General features: G+C 38.4%; 1 protein-coding gene across 1 annotated transcript; it reads left to right on the top strand.

The window, feature by feature from the left end:
- The first annotated feature begins 848 nt into the window (after positions 1-848).
- LOC140155784 (solute carrier family 45 member 3-like) lies at positions 849-12,713 on the top strand. Its single transcript, XM_072178748.1, has 4 exons — positions 849-942; positions 8,009-9,310; positions 10,833-11,098; positions 12,422-12,713. Exons 2-4 carry the CDS (start codon positions 8,155-8,157, stop codon positions 12,638-12,640), a joined length of 1,641 nt encoding a protein of 546 aa, XP_072034849.1. The 5' UTR covers positions 849-942; positions 8,009-8,154; the 3' UTR covers positions 12,641-12,713.
- The last annotated feature ends 3,454 nt before the right edge of the window (positions 12,714-16,167 follow it).

Raw genomic sequence — 16,167 nt, 5'->3', positions numbered from 1 at the left:
TAGGCCTAAATTGTCCACAAGTTCATGACATCATAGAATATTGCTTTCAAATCAGGTCTCAAAAGTTATTGCACAGATGTATCAGTGGCGTAGCCAGCTTTCTTGGTGGGGGGGGGGATAAAATTTCAGGGTGCAGCCGAAAAACAATAATTGCAGTTGCTTTATACATACATTTTTTGACCCCCCCTTTATGGGTATCAAAACTTTCTTGACCCCCCCCTTTTGTCATGTTAAAACTTTTTGCCCCCCCTTTTGGAAGGTAAAAACTTTTTGACCCCACCCCCTCCCTCGGAATTTTGCAGCACCCTAAGGTACATGTATTTATGAACGTTCCCTTATAGGCCTAATATCGTAGTTTGTGTTTTAGTCAGCAGCGGCACCAGACAGGAATTGTTTTCATTTTTTTTCAATGGTGGGGAGCCTGGTAAAGTGGCGGCCCGGGAGTGGCGGAGCGCGTTATTTTTCGAACATTAGTATTTGTAACACTGTGGAATGTTTGCCAAAAATCGCTTCCCCTTCACTCAGCTTGCCAAAAATTGCTTGCCCCCCTTGCTGGCTTGCCAAAATGTCTTGCCCCCCCACCCCTATTCTAGTGATTCTACCCAGTCCCCCAGGCCTTATAGTTATTGCACACCTCTGATAAGATAATTTATGGTTTTAAATTTGGGTTCCCAAATGGGGGCGGGGGAGTTAACACATCAAAAGGGGGGGGTTTGACACGGGATTTGAGAATCAGTCTTGAGCAACCTCGTACTATTAAAAGTAAGTATGATAATGTTCCTTTAATAGTTTGATAGGATCTTTACCTTCTAGATATTTATCCTCTCGGAAACGTCATAATACAATTTGAGTCGAGTTATCCCTTGCATTGCCATTGAAAAAGGAGGATTACTGTTTTGACGTTAAACCTATGTTGTCCAGAAATCGGATGAAAGAAAGATGGTAAGAACAGAAGGCCTTTTGATTAAATTCTCATTTAATATCCTCGGTCATGTCGGTTTAAATGGCCGGTTTAAATTTAACTTATAGTCATGATAGTTTACATGTATTAAAACAGCTACCACACTAGACTGCCTAACTGGCCTGTATCTCGTTTCGGCCAAAGTCGTCTGTAATACATACCTGTTTTTAATGACTTTGCAACAATGTTTCTATTGTCAGCAATAACAGCTTGCATTCACACTTTTGAGTTTATATGGTGAATTTTCGTACACATCATAAATAAGTGAAATCAGAATATCCTGAAAGGAATTTAGGTAACTAATTCAACGACACTGACCTCGCAACAGCTAATGTTTTCATGTAAACATGGCGTCATTAGACATTTTAGCCTACGTTTAGATCCTACTATCGGATCGTTGAAACAACGAAACCTCAATCCCCGGCCTCATTCACGAATTCACTCACCTTCCTACACCACCAGTACATGGATCGAATCCATGGGTTCCTACAGTCACCCATGGAAAACAGGGTACTGAAAACCAGTACACCATGTTCATATGGGCCATGAGTTAGTTTGTTTACATTGCAGTAATTCCCTCAGAATAGTCAATACAGATTCCAAACAGATACAACTTACCTCAAATCAGTTTTAGTTGCTCTTAATAACTCTAAATTGACATGACATTGATATTTATTTGCTCAATTTCATACCAAAATCAAGGAAAACATGGTTTTGTTATTGCAAAATAACATAGAAATCACACAGGGTTATATCAGGTTACTGCAGTAGGCCACTTGAGGTAATCAATATTGCCACTTGAATGGCGTGACTCAGTGATTTTTGCTCATTGTAAGACAGATAGTGTTGTAAACTTGATTGCATAACATTACAATTGCCAACTGATATCCTTTGTATTTGAGTTGTCATTTGATGGTATTAGAACTGTCATAATGGATGTAAACATAAAAAAATGTCAACAAAACATGCTGCTGCAGAACTCTATGCCTGTGTGTGTGTGTCTGAGGGCCAATGACTGGGCCGATGACACACATTCGATGGGTGTACACCACCAGTTGAAATAAAACTCGAAACATCCCGTGTTATTCCTCAAAACTACATGCACCTTCATTAATAAAAAATTGAAATCCTAGTAGAAATCCGTTATCGAAAATTGTTTAATATAAAACGTCACCAAAAGTAATTTTTCTGAAGAGTAGATACCGCGTGTCAAAATGGCGGCCGCAGTCGCATCCCCCCAGCTTTGTACGTGTACCCAGGTCACGGTATGTCTACGGGACGAACAGTCAAGGTCAGAGAACAGCGCAACCTGTCTGCTGTCATGACGTAATATAATGGCTCCGCCCAATGAACGGCGCTGTCAATCATCCTTATTGCCTTTGTCGAACAGACTTTTACGCAGGTAAGAGCTCACGCTGTCCTCACTTTTCGGATCGACGAGCGTCAGGCCGACACAATCTGGTTGTGTAGGAGACTATCATCGTGATGCCCACGTTGCAACCATTGGATTACGGAAGAAATATTCATACCAGGACTGAAGCAAATGTGGCCATTTCTATGTTTGTACCGGGCAAGTACCGGACATTTTTCAACACGGAGCTAGCGGAAAATACTGCAAATTCGTCCAAGGTAAGCAAAGGGTTGGGGATCGATTTTAACTTTGACTAAACTGTTTCGGAGTTAAGGCACGCTAAAAGTAGACCATTTCGGGGCTGTATTTGGTGTACATGTGACGCTTTGAAAAGAGTAAAAAACGACCACTTATTCGCTATGGCTGAAGTATACCCGCCGAATCATGTACCAATACACAAGGTATTGGTACATGAGATCAGGTATACTACCACACTACCGGTACCACCAGCTGACAGCAGTGGTAGCAGAGGTTTGACAGTAAATTTTGCTGATCCCTCCTGTTCTTTTCTATGTCGATTTAACGCACGATTCCCGCTGTTGTTTTGGTTCCACTTTAGCACCCCCCGGTACACGCATGGAGGTCGCCATTTGACTTTTTGTTTTAGCACCCCTAATAGAACCCGGCTACCATGGCTACGCGTACAGCATCGCGTACAGTACGCGCATACAGTACTCGTTCCCATAAAACTTGTACATGTACCAACGACACATGCATCTTTTGAAATCAACTTGCATTTTGAAGTGATGATATATAATGAAAGTGATGTATCTTTTCTTAAAGGTCTGTGACCCGATCGACAGCATCATCCCCCCGATATTTTTCATTGTTGATGAAGTTTTGGTATCACATGACAGATACTATTTTTCTCATTGCTATCCTGAAATTTGACACTCCAAGTCGATGTATTTCCGGAGAAATCATGAAGCACAGCGGCCTTTTGAGGCTACCACTTTATACTAAAAATTTCTGAATTAGGGGTTCATTCATATATTTTCATGACTAAACGGTTGTTTATGCCCGAGGGCCGCTTATGCCCGAGGGCATAAAACAACCGCTTAGTCATGAAAATATATGAATGAACCCCGCTCATACATACAAGAACATTTTGTGATTCTTATTATATCAAAATAATAACAAAAAATTACAAGTAACTTTATTAAAAAACATGATTTTCCGTGCATTTTCCCTACCCGGCGATCGCACATCCGGGACACCGGGCATAAACGCTGTTTATGCCCGGCTCTCGACCAATCACGCGCGCCGTTACATAGCGTGTATGTATGAACAGGGAATTAATTGCGAATCATCAGTCTCCTCAAAAGCTACTTTGGTTTCGCGTCATTCACGTTCTGTGAAAGAAGTGAACTACACTAAGTGCTGAGGAGACAGCGCGCTCTGTATATAGTTTAGAAAAATTCCTTGATGGTCTCAGTGGGCGAAATGGCTCAATTGGTTAGCGCATTATGTTTTTACCCGAAGTATATACCCGGTTCAACATCCGGTGGTGGAAGGGGTTTTTTTCCTCTCCATTTTTAACCCAAACTTTTTATATTCATTTGAAATGTACATGTTGCAACTTGGGGAAATATATTTTGTTTCCTTTTTTTCTGAAACGGTACAAAAAAGGGTTGAAAACAAATATTTTCCGTTCAATACGGGCCGGGCATTGCAACATTGTCGTCAGGTCTTGTTGCATGACTGCCCAGAATGCAATTCACGCATACCAAGATATTGGATTGCAAATTTGGCTATTTATTCACATTTACGCTGAAAAATGCTGAAAAAGGCGATATTTGATATTATTATGTAATTTTAAAGACAATCCATATCCAAAACCAATAGGGTTACCCCCCTTTTCAAACATCTGCCAATTTATTCATTTACCATACAACTTCGGAGAAGTAATAATTATCACACAGTACAAATTGGTATAATAGGAAGTCAAAAATTAATATTATTTTGAGCAATTTCTACACAAAACCTGAAAGAATTCTTATGAGCCCATAAATGTGGATATTCTTGAATAATTCGTGTTTTAAGGGGGTACTACACCCTTGTGGTAAAATTATGACTATTTTTGCATTTTTCTCAAAAAATAATAACACACTGGTAACAAAAGTTATGTATATTATTGGGGCAAGGAATCCAATTATTACACTGAAATTTCAGTGACTCAAGACAAGCGGTTCAGTATATACACGTATGTATGATAGGAAGTGAGGTACATCCTAGGGGTACCTTATTTCTTATCATAAATAACGAACCGCTTGTCTTGGGTCACTGAAATTCCAGTGTAGTAATTGGATACCTTGCCCCTATAATTTATATAACTTTTGTTACCACTGTGTTATTAGTTTTCGAGAAAAATGCAAAAATAAACACAAATTCATCGAGGGGTGTAGTTAATAGACTTGACACATTATATGAAACTTAATCCAGATATACACTCCTCAAAAGAATCAAGGATCAGTTGAATATAATCAGCATTTTTGAAAACATTGGATATGATGAAACAAACTGTGTAGATTCCATTCATCTGGGTATGTTGAAATTAAGATTTAAATCTGGTCAACCAGACATACCTATTTGCATCACAACCCAGCTGAAGACTGAAGGTTTCAGTCGCAACCTCGGTTCGTCTGTCTGGTTGACCAGATTTAAATTTTATTGGATATGATGATGATATTATTGATAATTGTGGTTGATCTTTCATTACATAACTTGTTCCCTAAGTTTACTTTATTTATTTATTTATTTATTTCTTATTTAACCTGGGGTGACCAATCAATGCACTGGCACTGTTCTCCCTTGGTTCCCAAGTTGTAAACAAAATCCACTCATTACAAATATCTGCTATCACCCACATCTTGAGGGGGGGGGGGAATGGAGGCTAAAATTGTGATTTTGAAGCAATTTTTCGAACGTCACCATGGTCAAGGTCAAGTCATTGAGATGGGTTTGTGTATGTCATGTGTGTTTGGGTCTATACGTCACATTAGTGGGTATAAGATGCCCTCAATGTATCCCCGGGTGGGGAAAGTCATGTAACCACACAAAAGATGATCACCCGACCCCTCCTCACATCTGAAAGTATAGGGGTCATAATTGAGCTCCCTTACTAGTGCAACGTAATGCTTAAATGAATACCGTACTCTATGTTCTGTCGTTCTGTACCATTTAATGATCACGATTAAGACCCCTACCCTCAGAGAAATGAGGAGGGGGCCGGGTGGTCATCTTTTGTACGGTTACATTAATGATTTTCCCCACCCCCGGGGATACATTGAGGGCATCTTATACCCACTAATGTGACGTATAGACCCACACACATGTCCCCGGAACAGTGGCGTAGATTTCTACATTGGGGGGAATGGGGTAAGAAAAAAAGAAGTTGGTGCTGCGAAGAGGTGCTGCGGTGCACATCCCTGGAGTCAGCATGGATTGGCTCTTGGGTATTTTGAAAATTGAATATGTGACCGTACAGCAGAATGAGCAAATGTCCTCAATTGTATTCTGAGTTACAGTGTAAAATGGGCATGAAGGTCATATTCATAGTATTTCAATTTGGTGCTACGTGTATCTCATTAAATGAGGTACACGTAGCACCAAATTGAGGTACCTATGAATACGACCTTCATGCCCATTTTACACTGTAACTCAGAATACAATTGAGGACATTTACGGCTCATTCGTGCTGTACGGTCACATATTGTATGTCCTCAGGTTGCCAAGGTGTGACCCTGTGGGTGGTGTCAAATGAGAAGGAAATAACTAGTACAATGAAATATCTCCAGGGTATTACTCCTAATAGTTTAAAAATTGTCATAAAAACTTGTGGAAAGACCACCGTAACAAAACAAAAAATGTCAAGGTCATTTTGGGGTCATCCGGGGTCAGTTCATCATAGACTGTTGCGTGGGAACAACCACCGTAGCGAAAAAAATTCCAAGGTCATTTTGGGGCCATCCGGGGTCAAATCAAAATAGATTGTTGCTGGTTCATGCAATTTGGTGGAATGACCACCGTAGCGAGACAAAAAAATGGTCAATTTGGGGTCATACAGGGTCATCCGGGGTCAAATTGTCATAGATTATTGCAGGTTCATGACGGTTGGTGTGAACAACCACCATAGCAAGACAAAAAATATCAAGGTCATTTTGGATTCATTTAGGGTCAAATCGCAATAGATTGTTGCAGGTTCATTTACTTCTACCTAAAGTAATCGTAAATGCAGGCGGTCGCGAAAGCAGACGAGACTCAAGAAGCGCCTTGTTTTAAATGAAATCTCGAAAGCTACCAATACCTTCGGTGGTGTCAAATGAAAGCTGTAGATCCCTGGAGTCGGCATGGATTGGCTCTTGGGTATTTTGAAAATTGAATATTGTATGTCCTGAGGTTGCCAAGGTGTGACCCTGTGGGTGGTGTCAAATGAGAAGGAAATAACTAGTACAATGAAATATCTCCAGGGTATTACTCCTAATAGTTTAAAATTGTCATAAAACTTGTGGAAAGACCACCGTAATAAAACAAAAAATGTCAAGGTCATTTTGGGGTCATCCGGGGTCAAATCATCATAGACTGTTGCGTGGGAACAACCACCGTAGCGGAAAAAAATGCCAAGGTCATTTTGGGGTCATCCAGGGTCAAATCAAAATAGATTGTTGCTGGTTCATGCAATTTGGTGGAATGACCACCGTAGCGAGACAAAAAAGGTCATTTTGGGGTCATACAGGGTCATATTGTCATAGATTATTGCAGGTTCATGACAGTTGGTGTGAACAACCACCATAGCAAGACAAAAAATATCAAGGTCATTTTGGGTTCATTTATGGCAATAGATTGTTGCAGGTTCATTTACTTCTGCTACCTAAAGTAATTGTGAATGCAGGCGGTCGCGAAAGCAGACGAGACTCAAGAAGCGCCTTGTTTTAAATGAAATCTCGAAAACTACCAATACCTTCGGTGGTGTCAAATGAAAGCTGTAGATTGAAATAAAGAATGCAATAAAAGAACTCTACGGGATTCTTGAAATTAATATTATTAGTATTTATCAAAATTAAATATCTCAACAATATCTCAAGGTGTGACCTTTGCAATAAAAGAGACCTGGGGTTCTACTCCTAATATTTGTGTGGTGTTTTAGGTCCTGGGGTGCTGTTTTAACAGTCATACATTTTGTACATGGGACATATATAATCCTGTGGGGGAATTCACAAAGTGGTTGCTATAGCAGGCAAAACTTGTGGTTTAAGAACCGCCTTGTCTAATTTCTGCATAAAATCACTCTAATAAATTCATTGTATACATGGAATGGAGGAATGGAGTGATATCACTAACGTAGAATTGGGAATATTAAGAGTAAGGTAAGGGTAATTTTGGTAAGTTTGGCAGTGCTTTGTTACTGTTCTTTTGTGGGTGTGTAGCCTTTTCGGCCAGATCTCACAGCTAAACCTAAATATCTTGCATGACTATGGTTAGTGTTAGAATTAGAGTTACAATACCAATTTACTAGAGGTTCCTTTGCATATATTTGATTTGCTAATGCAGATGACCTGAAACTGTAAACAAATCATTTTTTTTCAATTGTGCCACATATGCTGACCATAAAACTTGTTTCCTTTCTGATTTTGCAGATCATGATGTTACTGGCCATACAATATAGCTCCAGACAGATAGGTGCTAAAATACTGCTGTCTACAGCCAGCGCCAAGTTGTTGCATCTGTGAATTACTATTACTACTACCTGCTTGGAGATCAGTCATCTAAACCAATAATCACTATGGCTACATCATCATCTTCTAAGTTTAGTTACTCTTATTTGGGGCTTGTCAACATCATCACCTGTGGTATTGAGTTGTGTTCCTCTGCAGCATTTTGCTACCTCCCACCTATGCTCCTGGAAGCTGGATTCTCAGAAAGCCTCATGAGCACCGTCATGGCATTAGGGCCATTATGTGCACTTATATTTCTGCCCATCATGGGAACATTAAGTGACCAGTGCAAAAGCCGTTATGGTCGAAGAAAACCTTTCATATTTGCCTTATGCATAGGTATTGCCATATCTTTAATTCTCCTCCCATATAGTACAAATATAGGCTCATTCCTAGGAGTGATATTGCCTGAGAAGATGACCAGCATTCTTATCTTGGCTTTCTCAGTGGTTTTGCTAGATTTCTGTACACAAATTGCTTATACACCCATAGAGTCCTTGTTGTCAGACCCTTGCGAGAATGAAGAACAGCATAACAGGAGCTTTTCTGTGTTCACATTTATGATGAGTATAGGGGGTTGTCTTGGATACTGGGTAACAGCCAGTGATTGGAGTTCCACAAGATTGGGCTGGTACTTCGAAGGACAAGAACACTGTCTATTTGCAATCCTATTAGCAACATTCCTGTTCACATCCATAGTATCTTTATTGATTATCAACGACCCTCAGGTGGTTGATTCTAGCGAAAAACTAGATGAAGTGCGCAGTATTCCATCAAACGTGTCCATTTCATCAAATGGATCTATATCATCCAAATCGGAGACCAGTGTTAAGAGAGCCAGTCCTTCTATTACTGTGCCAAATAACAATTCTATTGTCAGTACAAATAGTATTCCACCAAATACAGCGTCCAAAGACAGTCTTGAGTTACCCCAAGTTACACAAGCATCTTTTATGAGGAGACCGCTTCAGACTCTCCTGCTATGTCCCTGTGTGGTCGCTGCTTCCTTATTACCAAAGATGATATATGAACCAATCATGGATACTATAGAAGCAATGAGAACTATGCCGCTTTCATTGCGTCGCCTTTGGGTGTCTGACTTCTTTGCATGCACTGCTGTGATGGGTTTTAGGTTATACTTTACTGATTATGTAGGGGAGGCACTGTACCATGGAAACCCTGAATCAGAGCCTGGTTCTGCAGGAAGAATACAGTACGAGCAGGGTAAGTGAAGACAAATTATAGACCTTTTTGGTTAATCCACAAAGCCATTGCGATTTAATCCTAACATGTCTCGCTGATGCATACATCATCAGCGAACATCGTTACTGCGCATGATGTACTGTGAAGTAACTATGTGCGCATCAGTGTGACATAATTAGGGTTTTAGCGGTCTATTATGGCCGGAACAAGCAAATTAAGTCGGCTTAAAATCTATGGCTAAAGGTAATTTTTCTCAAATTTCATGAAAAAGCAGCCCCCAAGGAAAACAAATTTGATACATTTTTGCAAAATTACTCTTACTATTCATGGTTACAACGTGTCCAGAATAAGGCGGCCAGGCTAGTTTTTGCTTGTGGACGGGACAGGTGCTCTGGAGATCTCCTGAACTCCTTGCATTGGCTTCAAGTGAAGGATAGAATACAGTTTAAAATATTGTTGTATGTCTATAAGTGTTTGATGAATGTCGCTCCACCATATTTATGTGACCTGCTTACCTTGCTCAGCGACACGGTAACGCACGAAAATAGGCCCAGACTCCGCTCCTCTTCAGATACAACAAGGCTCTTGGTTCCACGATCAAATAAGAGAGCTGGTGATCATTCGTTTGCTATTGCCTCTCCACGGCTCTGGAATGAGTTGCCTATCCAGTTGAGGGAGGTGGTGTCTGTGCCTGCTTTCAAGCGTTTGCTTAAAACACATTTGTATTAATGTTGGTTGTATTTGTTTCTTGCTTATTTTTGCCTGTATATTTTGTAAGGCGCTGTGCTCATTGTTAGAGCGCCATATAAGTGTTGATTAATAATAATAATATTGAATATAATTTCTCAAAACAAATGTCCGTCTGCAGAAGTCTTGAATTTGTTACATCACATTTCTGTTCTGTGTGCAATGATTCATCTTTTAAGAGAACAAAGCAAAAGATTGATGAAGCCCAATTAACAAAAAATGTCAGTTATATTTCCAGAATACTGTTAGAAACATTAATATTATTTTGACCACTCATTTCTGGTCTCATTACATATACATTGTAGGGAGGAGGGGCTCAGAACAGTTAAGGGTCGACAAGGTATTGTTGGTCGAAGCAACCTAAAAATCGATTTTCATTATCTAGATCAATATATTATTGAAAAATAACACCTTGATGTTTTGCAAAAGTTCATTCTACAAATCATATACTTTGCAAACTTGCTTTAAAAATTATTGTTAATTAGTTATGTACATTTTACAAAAGTGTTGTTGTTTCAGCCCTCTTTACAACGTAACTCAAGAACCGCAGCACCTATAAAAGTATATCTGTGATATTTTAATTCTTCTACACGCCGCTATGAATTGAGCAATGCAGTTTTTGCCAAAGCTCACTACCATTTGTAAGATGCTGTGAACTACCAAATCACAACAGTTTAAAATAATTAATAACCTTAATAGTTACATTTATTGGGCTTCTTTGATCACTTGATCTTGTTCCCTAATCCACTTTTTCTTTTGAGTAAACTGTGTAATGTTTCACTGTTCATTTGTGCAGGTATTCGCATGGCTACTTGGGGTTTGTTCCTTCACAGCGTTACAGCAGCACTCTATTCACTTGTAATAGAAAAATTCATCACAGCTTATGGTACCAAGATGACTTTCTTGTTCGGTATGGGTATATTTACCATCATGACAGGTGTCATGATGAATGTCAGTCATGTGTCTACAACTATATTGTTGTGTGCATTGACTGGGTTTGCTAGTGCTACTACTTCTACTGTGCCTTACACACTACTAACAGCATATCATGAAAAAGAGGAGGTAAGCCATTGTCACAAAATTGATTCATCAGGTTTGTAGATATACAGTTTTGCCTATCATGGTCAATAGGCATCATCAGAATGATGTTGGTTGATCCTTACTTGCGGTAAACTGGGTGTAATTCACACTCTGTTAGACAGAATGAACAGCGTAGTAACGGAAGACAAGGTCAGAGAACAAGAAGAAAAGATCAAGCAGGAAAGTGAAAGACAAAATGGCTAACAAACAGAGTAAGCCTAATACCAAGAAAGACGGTAGTAATCTGACCAAGGGGTTTGTTGTGATCCTGTACGTAGAGGGACTCGCAGACAAAGCCATAATCTTCTGGAAGCATGGAGTAACCATTGCCATGAAATCTAACACTACGCTCTGTTTCGTTGTAGTGCGTGGTCTGTTATGGCTGATCTTAGACTCACCAACTGTTTTCGGGTTTGCTGGGTGTAATTAGATTTGGTTTTTGACACCCTGTCCATTTCTTTCCGGTGTTCTTTTGAATGAATCTCAAATTTGCATCCCATTTCACCAACATAGGAGTGATTAAAATTTGTGCATGGTATTTCATAAATGCAGTCAGTTGTGCTAAGAGCCCTCTACAGTCGGGATATGTCCTAGCGGAAGTAAGGGTCAACTAACATTATTCTGATGATACCTATCGGTCATGATAGGTGAAACCATCAATAGTGAGTAAAATATTTGGTAATGGTATTTTGATGATTCCAAAGTAAAGAACTAAATCCATATTAACTACAGGTGGTTCTATCAGTTATCTATGAAGTAAGATTCTGCACTAAAACTATGTTTTTGTACAAAATATACCAGAATTGGTGTCAACTGGATATACCAAAAGTGATGTAATGAACATAAACGGAGGATGTTTCAATACATTCCCATAACCCAATGGGGTTTCTGACCTTGGTATGGCTGCCTTTTGTACACATGTGGCACAGTTGACCATACCTTGCATTGGGACTGTGTGCAAATATCTGGTGTTTTCATCCTTTTATTTAACATTCAAAACATTGAGACTTATGAATAAAATTAATGCAGTGGGACAATATGAATGTTTTCTATAAGAAAACCAAATTTAATTATATAAGTCTCGACTATTAGCTTGTTGGCTGCCATTTTAAAATTACCATTTTGTGTGTGTGATAATGGGGACTTTGCCTTTAAAATTAGGTTATATTGATCAAATTTCCCAATCATAGTGCATTGAGGAAATGTATTTAAGCCTCCTCTGGAACATAAAAAACATCAAGCACTTTGTTTGTCAACATGGTGAATACTTTTAACAGAATATAAACCATTTTCTCCTTATCTCAGGTTTTCTATCCTGACTTGGATCCTAAGCATTCCCACCTTCATGGAAAAGGAGCCGATATAGCGTTATTGGACAGTGCCTACATCATGTCAGAGGTCATCTCATCATTTGTGTTCGGTATCGTTGTGGCAGCGACAGATTCCACTACATCCTATATTGTATGTTCATTTCTTTGTGGTGCATTAGCTTGTTATACCTTCCTTAAGGTCAAATGTATATAGAAGAAGAGAGGGGTATATTATATTGCATGACTATTTTTAAACTGTAAATTAAATTTCAATTGATAAAAACTGGTGACTAAATAGGGTGGTAATGAGAAATCTAAATGTTGCAGATGGTTCAAAAGCTTTGTCTTTAGATGATACAAACGCGGGCAGCTGTTGTCTTTCTGTGGGTGAATAGTGCAATTGTTTGCCAACAGCTGAATAGTTACCGGTATACTACATGTAGATGGTATTTTACAAAAGCTACATAATTGGTCAAAATCTCCACTCTTGTGAGTGACATTGCTGATCAAGAGAATTTAGTTGCTCAGTCACTGCACAAGATCAATTTGGTTGATTCATAATATGATGCACCTCCAGTGTTTGCTAGGAAGAGGTTAAAATGTGCAGTGCATCATGGGGAAAAGTTGACATCCAAAGCCAGTGTAATAGAAATACAACACAGGAACATATGTCATTGTATCATTAAAATCAATATAATGGTGTTACACATGAATGCACACTAAAGTAGCAATTTACAATTATTGGGCTATTCCATTTAAAATCCACACTACCCCTGTTGAAAATTTAGCCACAGAGGGAGTATGAATTTCGAATAGAATAGAGAGTTAGGTAACTTCCATTTGAAATACTCACTCCCGTTGTGGAAGATACAGGTAAAGCCATAATACAGAGGGAGTATGGGTTTCAAAATGATTAACCCTGACCAATTACATTTGAAAAACATACTCTCCCTTTGGATGATATTTCCAAAATCTTCCACAGGGTTAGTATGGATTTTAAATGGAATAGCGCATTGTATCCATTTTCTATGATCACATGGAAACATTTAGGGAATATTTTTCAACATTATTATTATCACACTCTCATGAAAATCCAATGGTGGCTAGAATAGTGATGTTGATCCTGGTGGTCAAAATTTGGCAAGCGGAAGAGCAAATGCTGGCGGCACATTTTATTGCAAGAATTATTTTACAATTAATTTGCTATTCTTAATCATCAAATTACAGGAGTGAATTAATTTAAAATAAAAAAACATCAACAGCAGTAGATGTCATTAGAATGAAATATAAGTTATTTTACATATTTGAATTGACATTTCAAAAGGGTGTTAGGGGAACAACCTTTAGTTTGATTTACTCATGACTACATGTAGTATAACATTTGAAAAAGTGTTCCATCGCTTATACAAAGCTTTTGCCCATCATTTATTTACAGGGTAAATTCAGCTTACCATGTGTAAGCCATGGATTGCAACTATGTTACATACAAATACCGTTTGTGTATGTTGTATATGTACTTCATTTTTGTGTGTGTTTGTTGTTTAAAGAAAACAGCCTTTTTATTTTACTCCTTTAAAATTATATCAAGGCACCAGAACCAAATTTGTTTGATCTTTGGATCAACCGTCGATGCTGCTTCGATGCTTGGTATTAATGAACTAATTAATCAGAATTAATGGTAAATTTGTATAACAATATCATTACATGCAAAGATTCATATATAATTGTATAATTACAATTAGCAATGGTCAAATAATTGATGTCCTAAATAATAAGGATCAACTCAAGTATTGATGGTAGACCGTAAGATCTAACTAATTTGGTTCTATTGCCTAACTGCAAATTGAAATTTCACGGGTATTCCTAGTTTAGTCTAACTGTGACCTGTTCTCACAAAATGATCCTCTAAAGCATTTTCCACTCTGATGTGCCAGTGACCTCAGTGCACATTTCATTGGGCACAGCTAAAATCACTAATGCTGGCGTGCACACGCTTAAAGACGCCTTGTAGATGCATGTGGGAAACAGCTACCTCAACACTTTGACGTCACTGCCACATCAGGGTGGAAAATGTTTTAGCAAGTAAATGTACAAATCGGATACTCCTCTCTTCTTAGCATGGTAGAGTACTTGTTACCATAAAAGTGATAAGTCAATCAAATACTACTCTCTTCTTGGGATGATAGAGTATTTACTGTAATTGTGATAAGTTAGTGCAATTAGAAGTCTCAACTTGTGGTGCTTCACTTTACTACTTTTTTACTCACTTTGTTTTGTTAATGTTACGTTATGATGTCGTTTTTATGTTGGCAAAAGAGACTTGCAAATAGTTTTGTTTTATACTTTTTTTTTCAAAATAAAGTAATTTATTCTCATATAAACATTTAACCACCGCATAATGAAACTTTCAAATATATTTAAACTGGGCTTTGTTTACCAATAAGCAGTTGTTTTTTATGTTAGAAAAGAGGCTCACAACTATTTTTTGCCACCAAAGCATGAAGTGAAACACATGAAAGGTTTGTGTTATATTTTTACCTATTTATTTAACCCTGATTGGAGTATTTTGAGTTACTTCTGATAGCATAATCAAATTAATATTTGGTATTGTAGGTGCTATGCTATGTATCCTGTTGGGTGGTATTGCTGAATATATCCGGGAGGGCGAGTTAGCGCAGTGGTAATTCCTCGCTTTGCACCACTGAGGTCCCGGGTTCAAGCCCAGCGCCGCCCAAGGACTCATGTGCACTTGGTTTATCCCGATCCATGCTCGCTCTCGCAGGTTTTCTCCGGGATCTCCGGTTTCCTCGGTGATTAGTTGTTTCGTTATCAAAACTTCCTTCACCCAATGGAATTTGGGGAGCTGCAGAAAATGGGTGGATGTTACAATCTAAGTGCGGATAGGTTTGCGCGGGTTCGGCTGCAACTAGCCTAGTTGATGCGATCTGATTGTGATGATTCACCACGCAGCGAAATTACAGCGCTTTGAATCCTCTGGAAAAAGCGCTATATAAATTCCGAAATTTATTTATTAAATTTTATTTAATATTGCTCTATCTATAACTTTTACTCCCCAGACCTGGACTGAAACTTGGCATGGGATTTTATTTATTCTTTCCGGTTTTACACAAGTTTCTTGAGTAAAAATTAATAGAAGAGCAAGTTAAATTAGTTTCATGAATGATGAAAGAATTATAGTGCAGATTCAAATTCTGTTAACTTTCCCATTGGCCACAACAGCAATCTTTCACTCCAGTATTCAGAGGGAGGTGGAAGAATAGCTAAATTATGACAACACTGAGCAATAGTTTACAAATATGGAATGTTTAGGAGTACAATGGTAAGAATATTTTCATGATGTGAATTATGGCCTGTTCCATTCAACAAGGCTTTGCTGAGTTGAATGGAACCGTTCATGTTTCACCAAATGAAAATGTTCTTAAAATTGAACAAATAAAAACATCCAATATTTATTTTATATATAACTCATATTTAAATTCCTAATATAATAAACTATGTTTATTTTAGAAGCAACACCTACACCTATAATTAGTGAATCCAGGTGGTCACCGTGTGCGATATACGCACACGTATGTCAGTGTTGCCATGGTTGCTACATGTGAGTGCAATGAAAAATTGACTATTGCTCAGTGCAATAGTCTTTATCTAAAAATAGCAAAAATAATCTATAGTAATTGACCAATCAAATGACAAGATATAGTATGTAGGCCTATATGATCC

Source organism: Amphiura filiformis, chromosome 6 (assembly GCF_039555335.1).
Source record: "Amphiura filiformis chromosome 6, Afil_fr2py, whole genome shotgun sequence".
Lineage (NCBI taxonomy): Eukaryota > Metazoa > Echinodermata > Ophiuroidea > Amphilepidida > Amphiuridae > Amphiura > Amphiura filiformis.
Note: the sequence above shows the minus strand (reverse complement) of the source record. Positions and strands in the feature narration are given on the sequence as shown.

Excerpts from the sequence above, each read along its gene's own strand:
- LOC140155784 (XM_072178748.1), top strand. The coding sequence starts at position 8,155 with ATGGCTACATCATCATCTTCTAAGTTTAGTTACTCTTATTTGGGGCTT. Across the intron at positions 9,311-10,832 it reads AAGAATACAGTACGAGCAGG|GTATTCGCATGGCTACTTGG; the intron begins GTAAGTGAAGAC and ends TCATTTGTGCAG. Across the intron at positions 11,099-12,421 it reads CATATCATGAAAAAGAGGAG|GTTTTCTATCCTGACTTGGA; the intron begins GTAAGCCATTGT and ends TCCTTATCTCAG.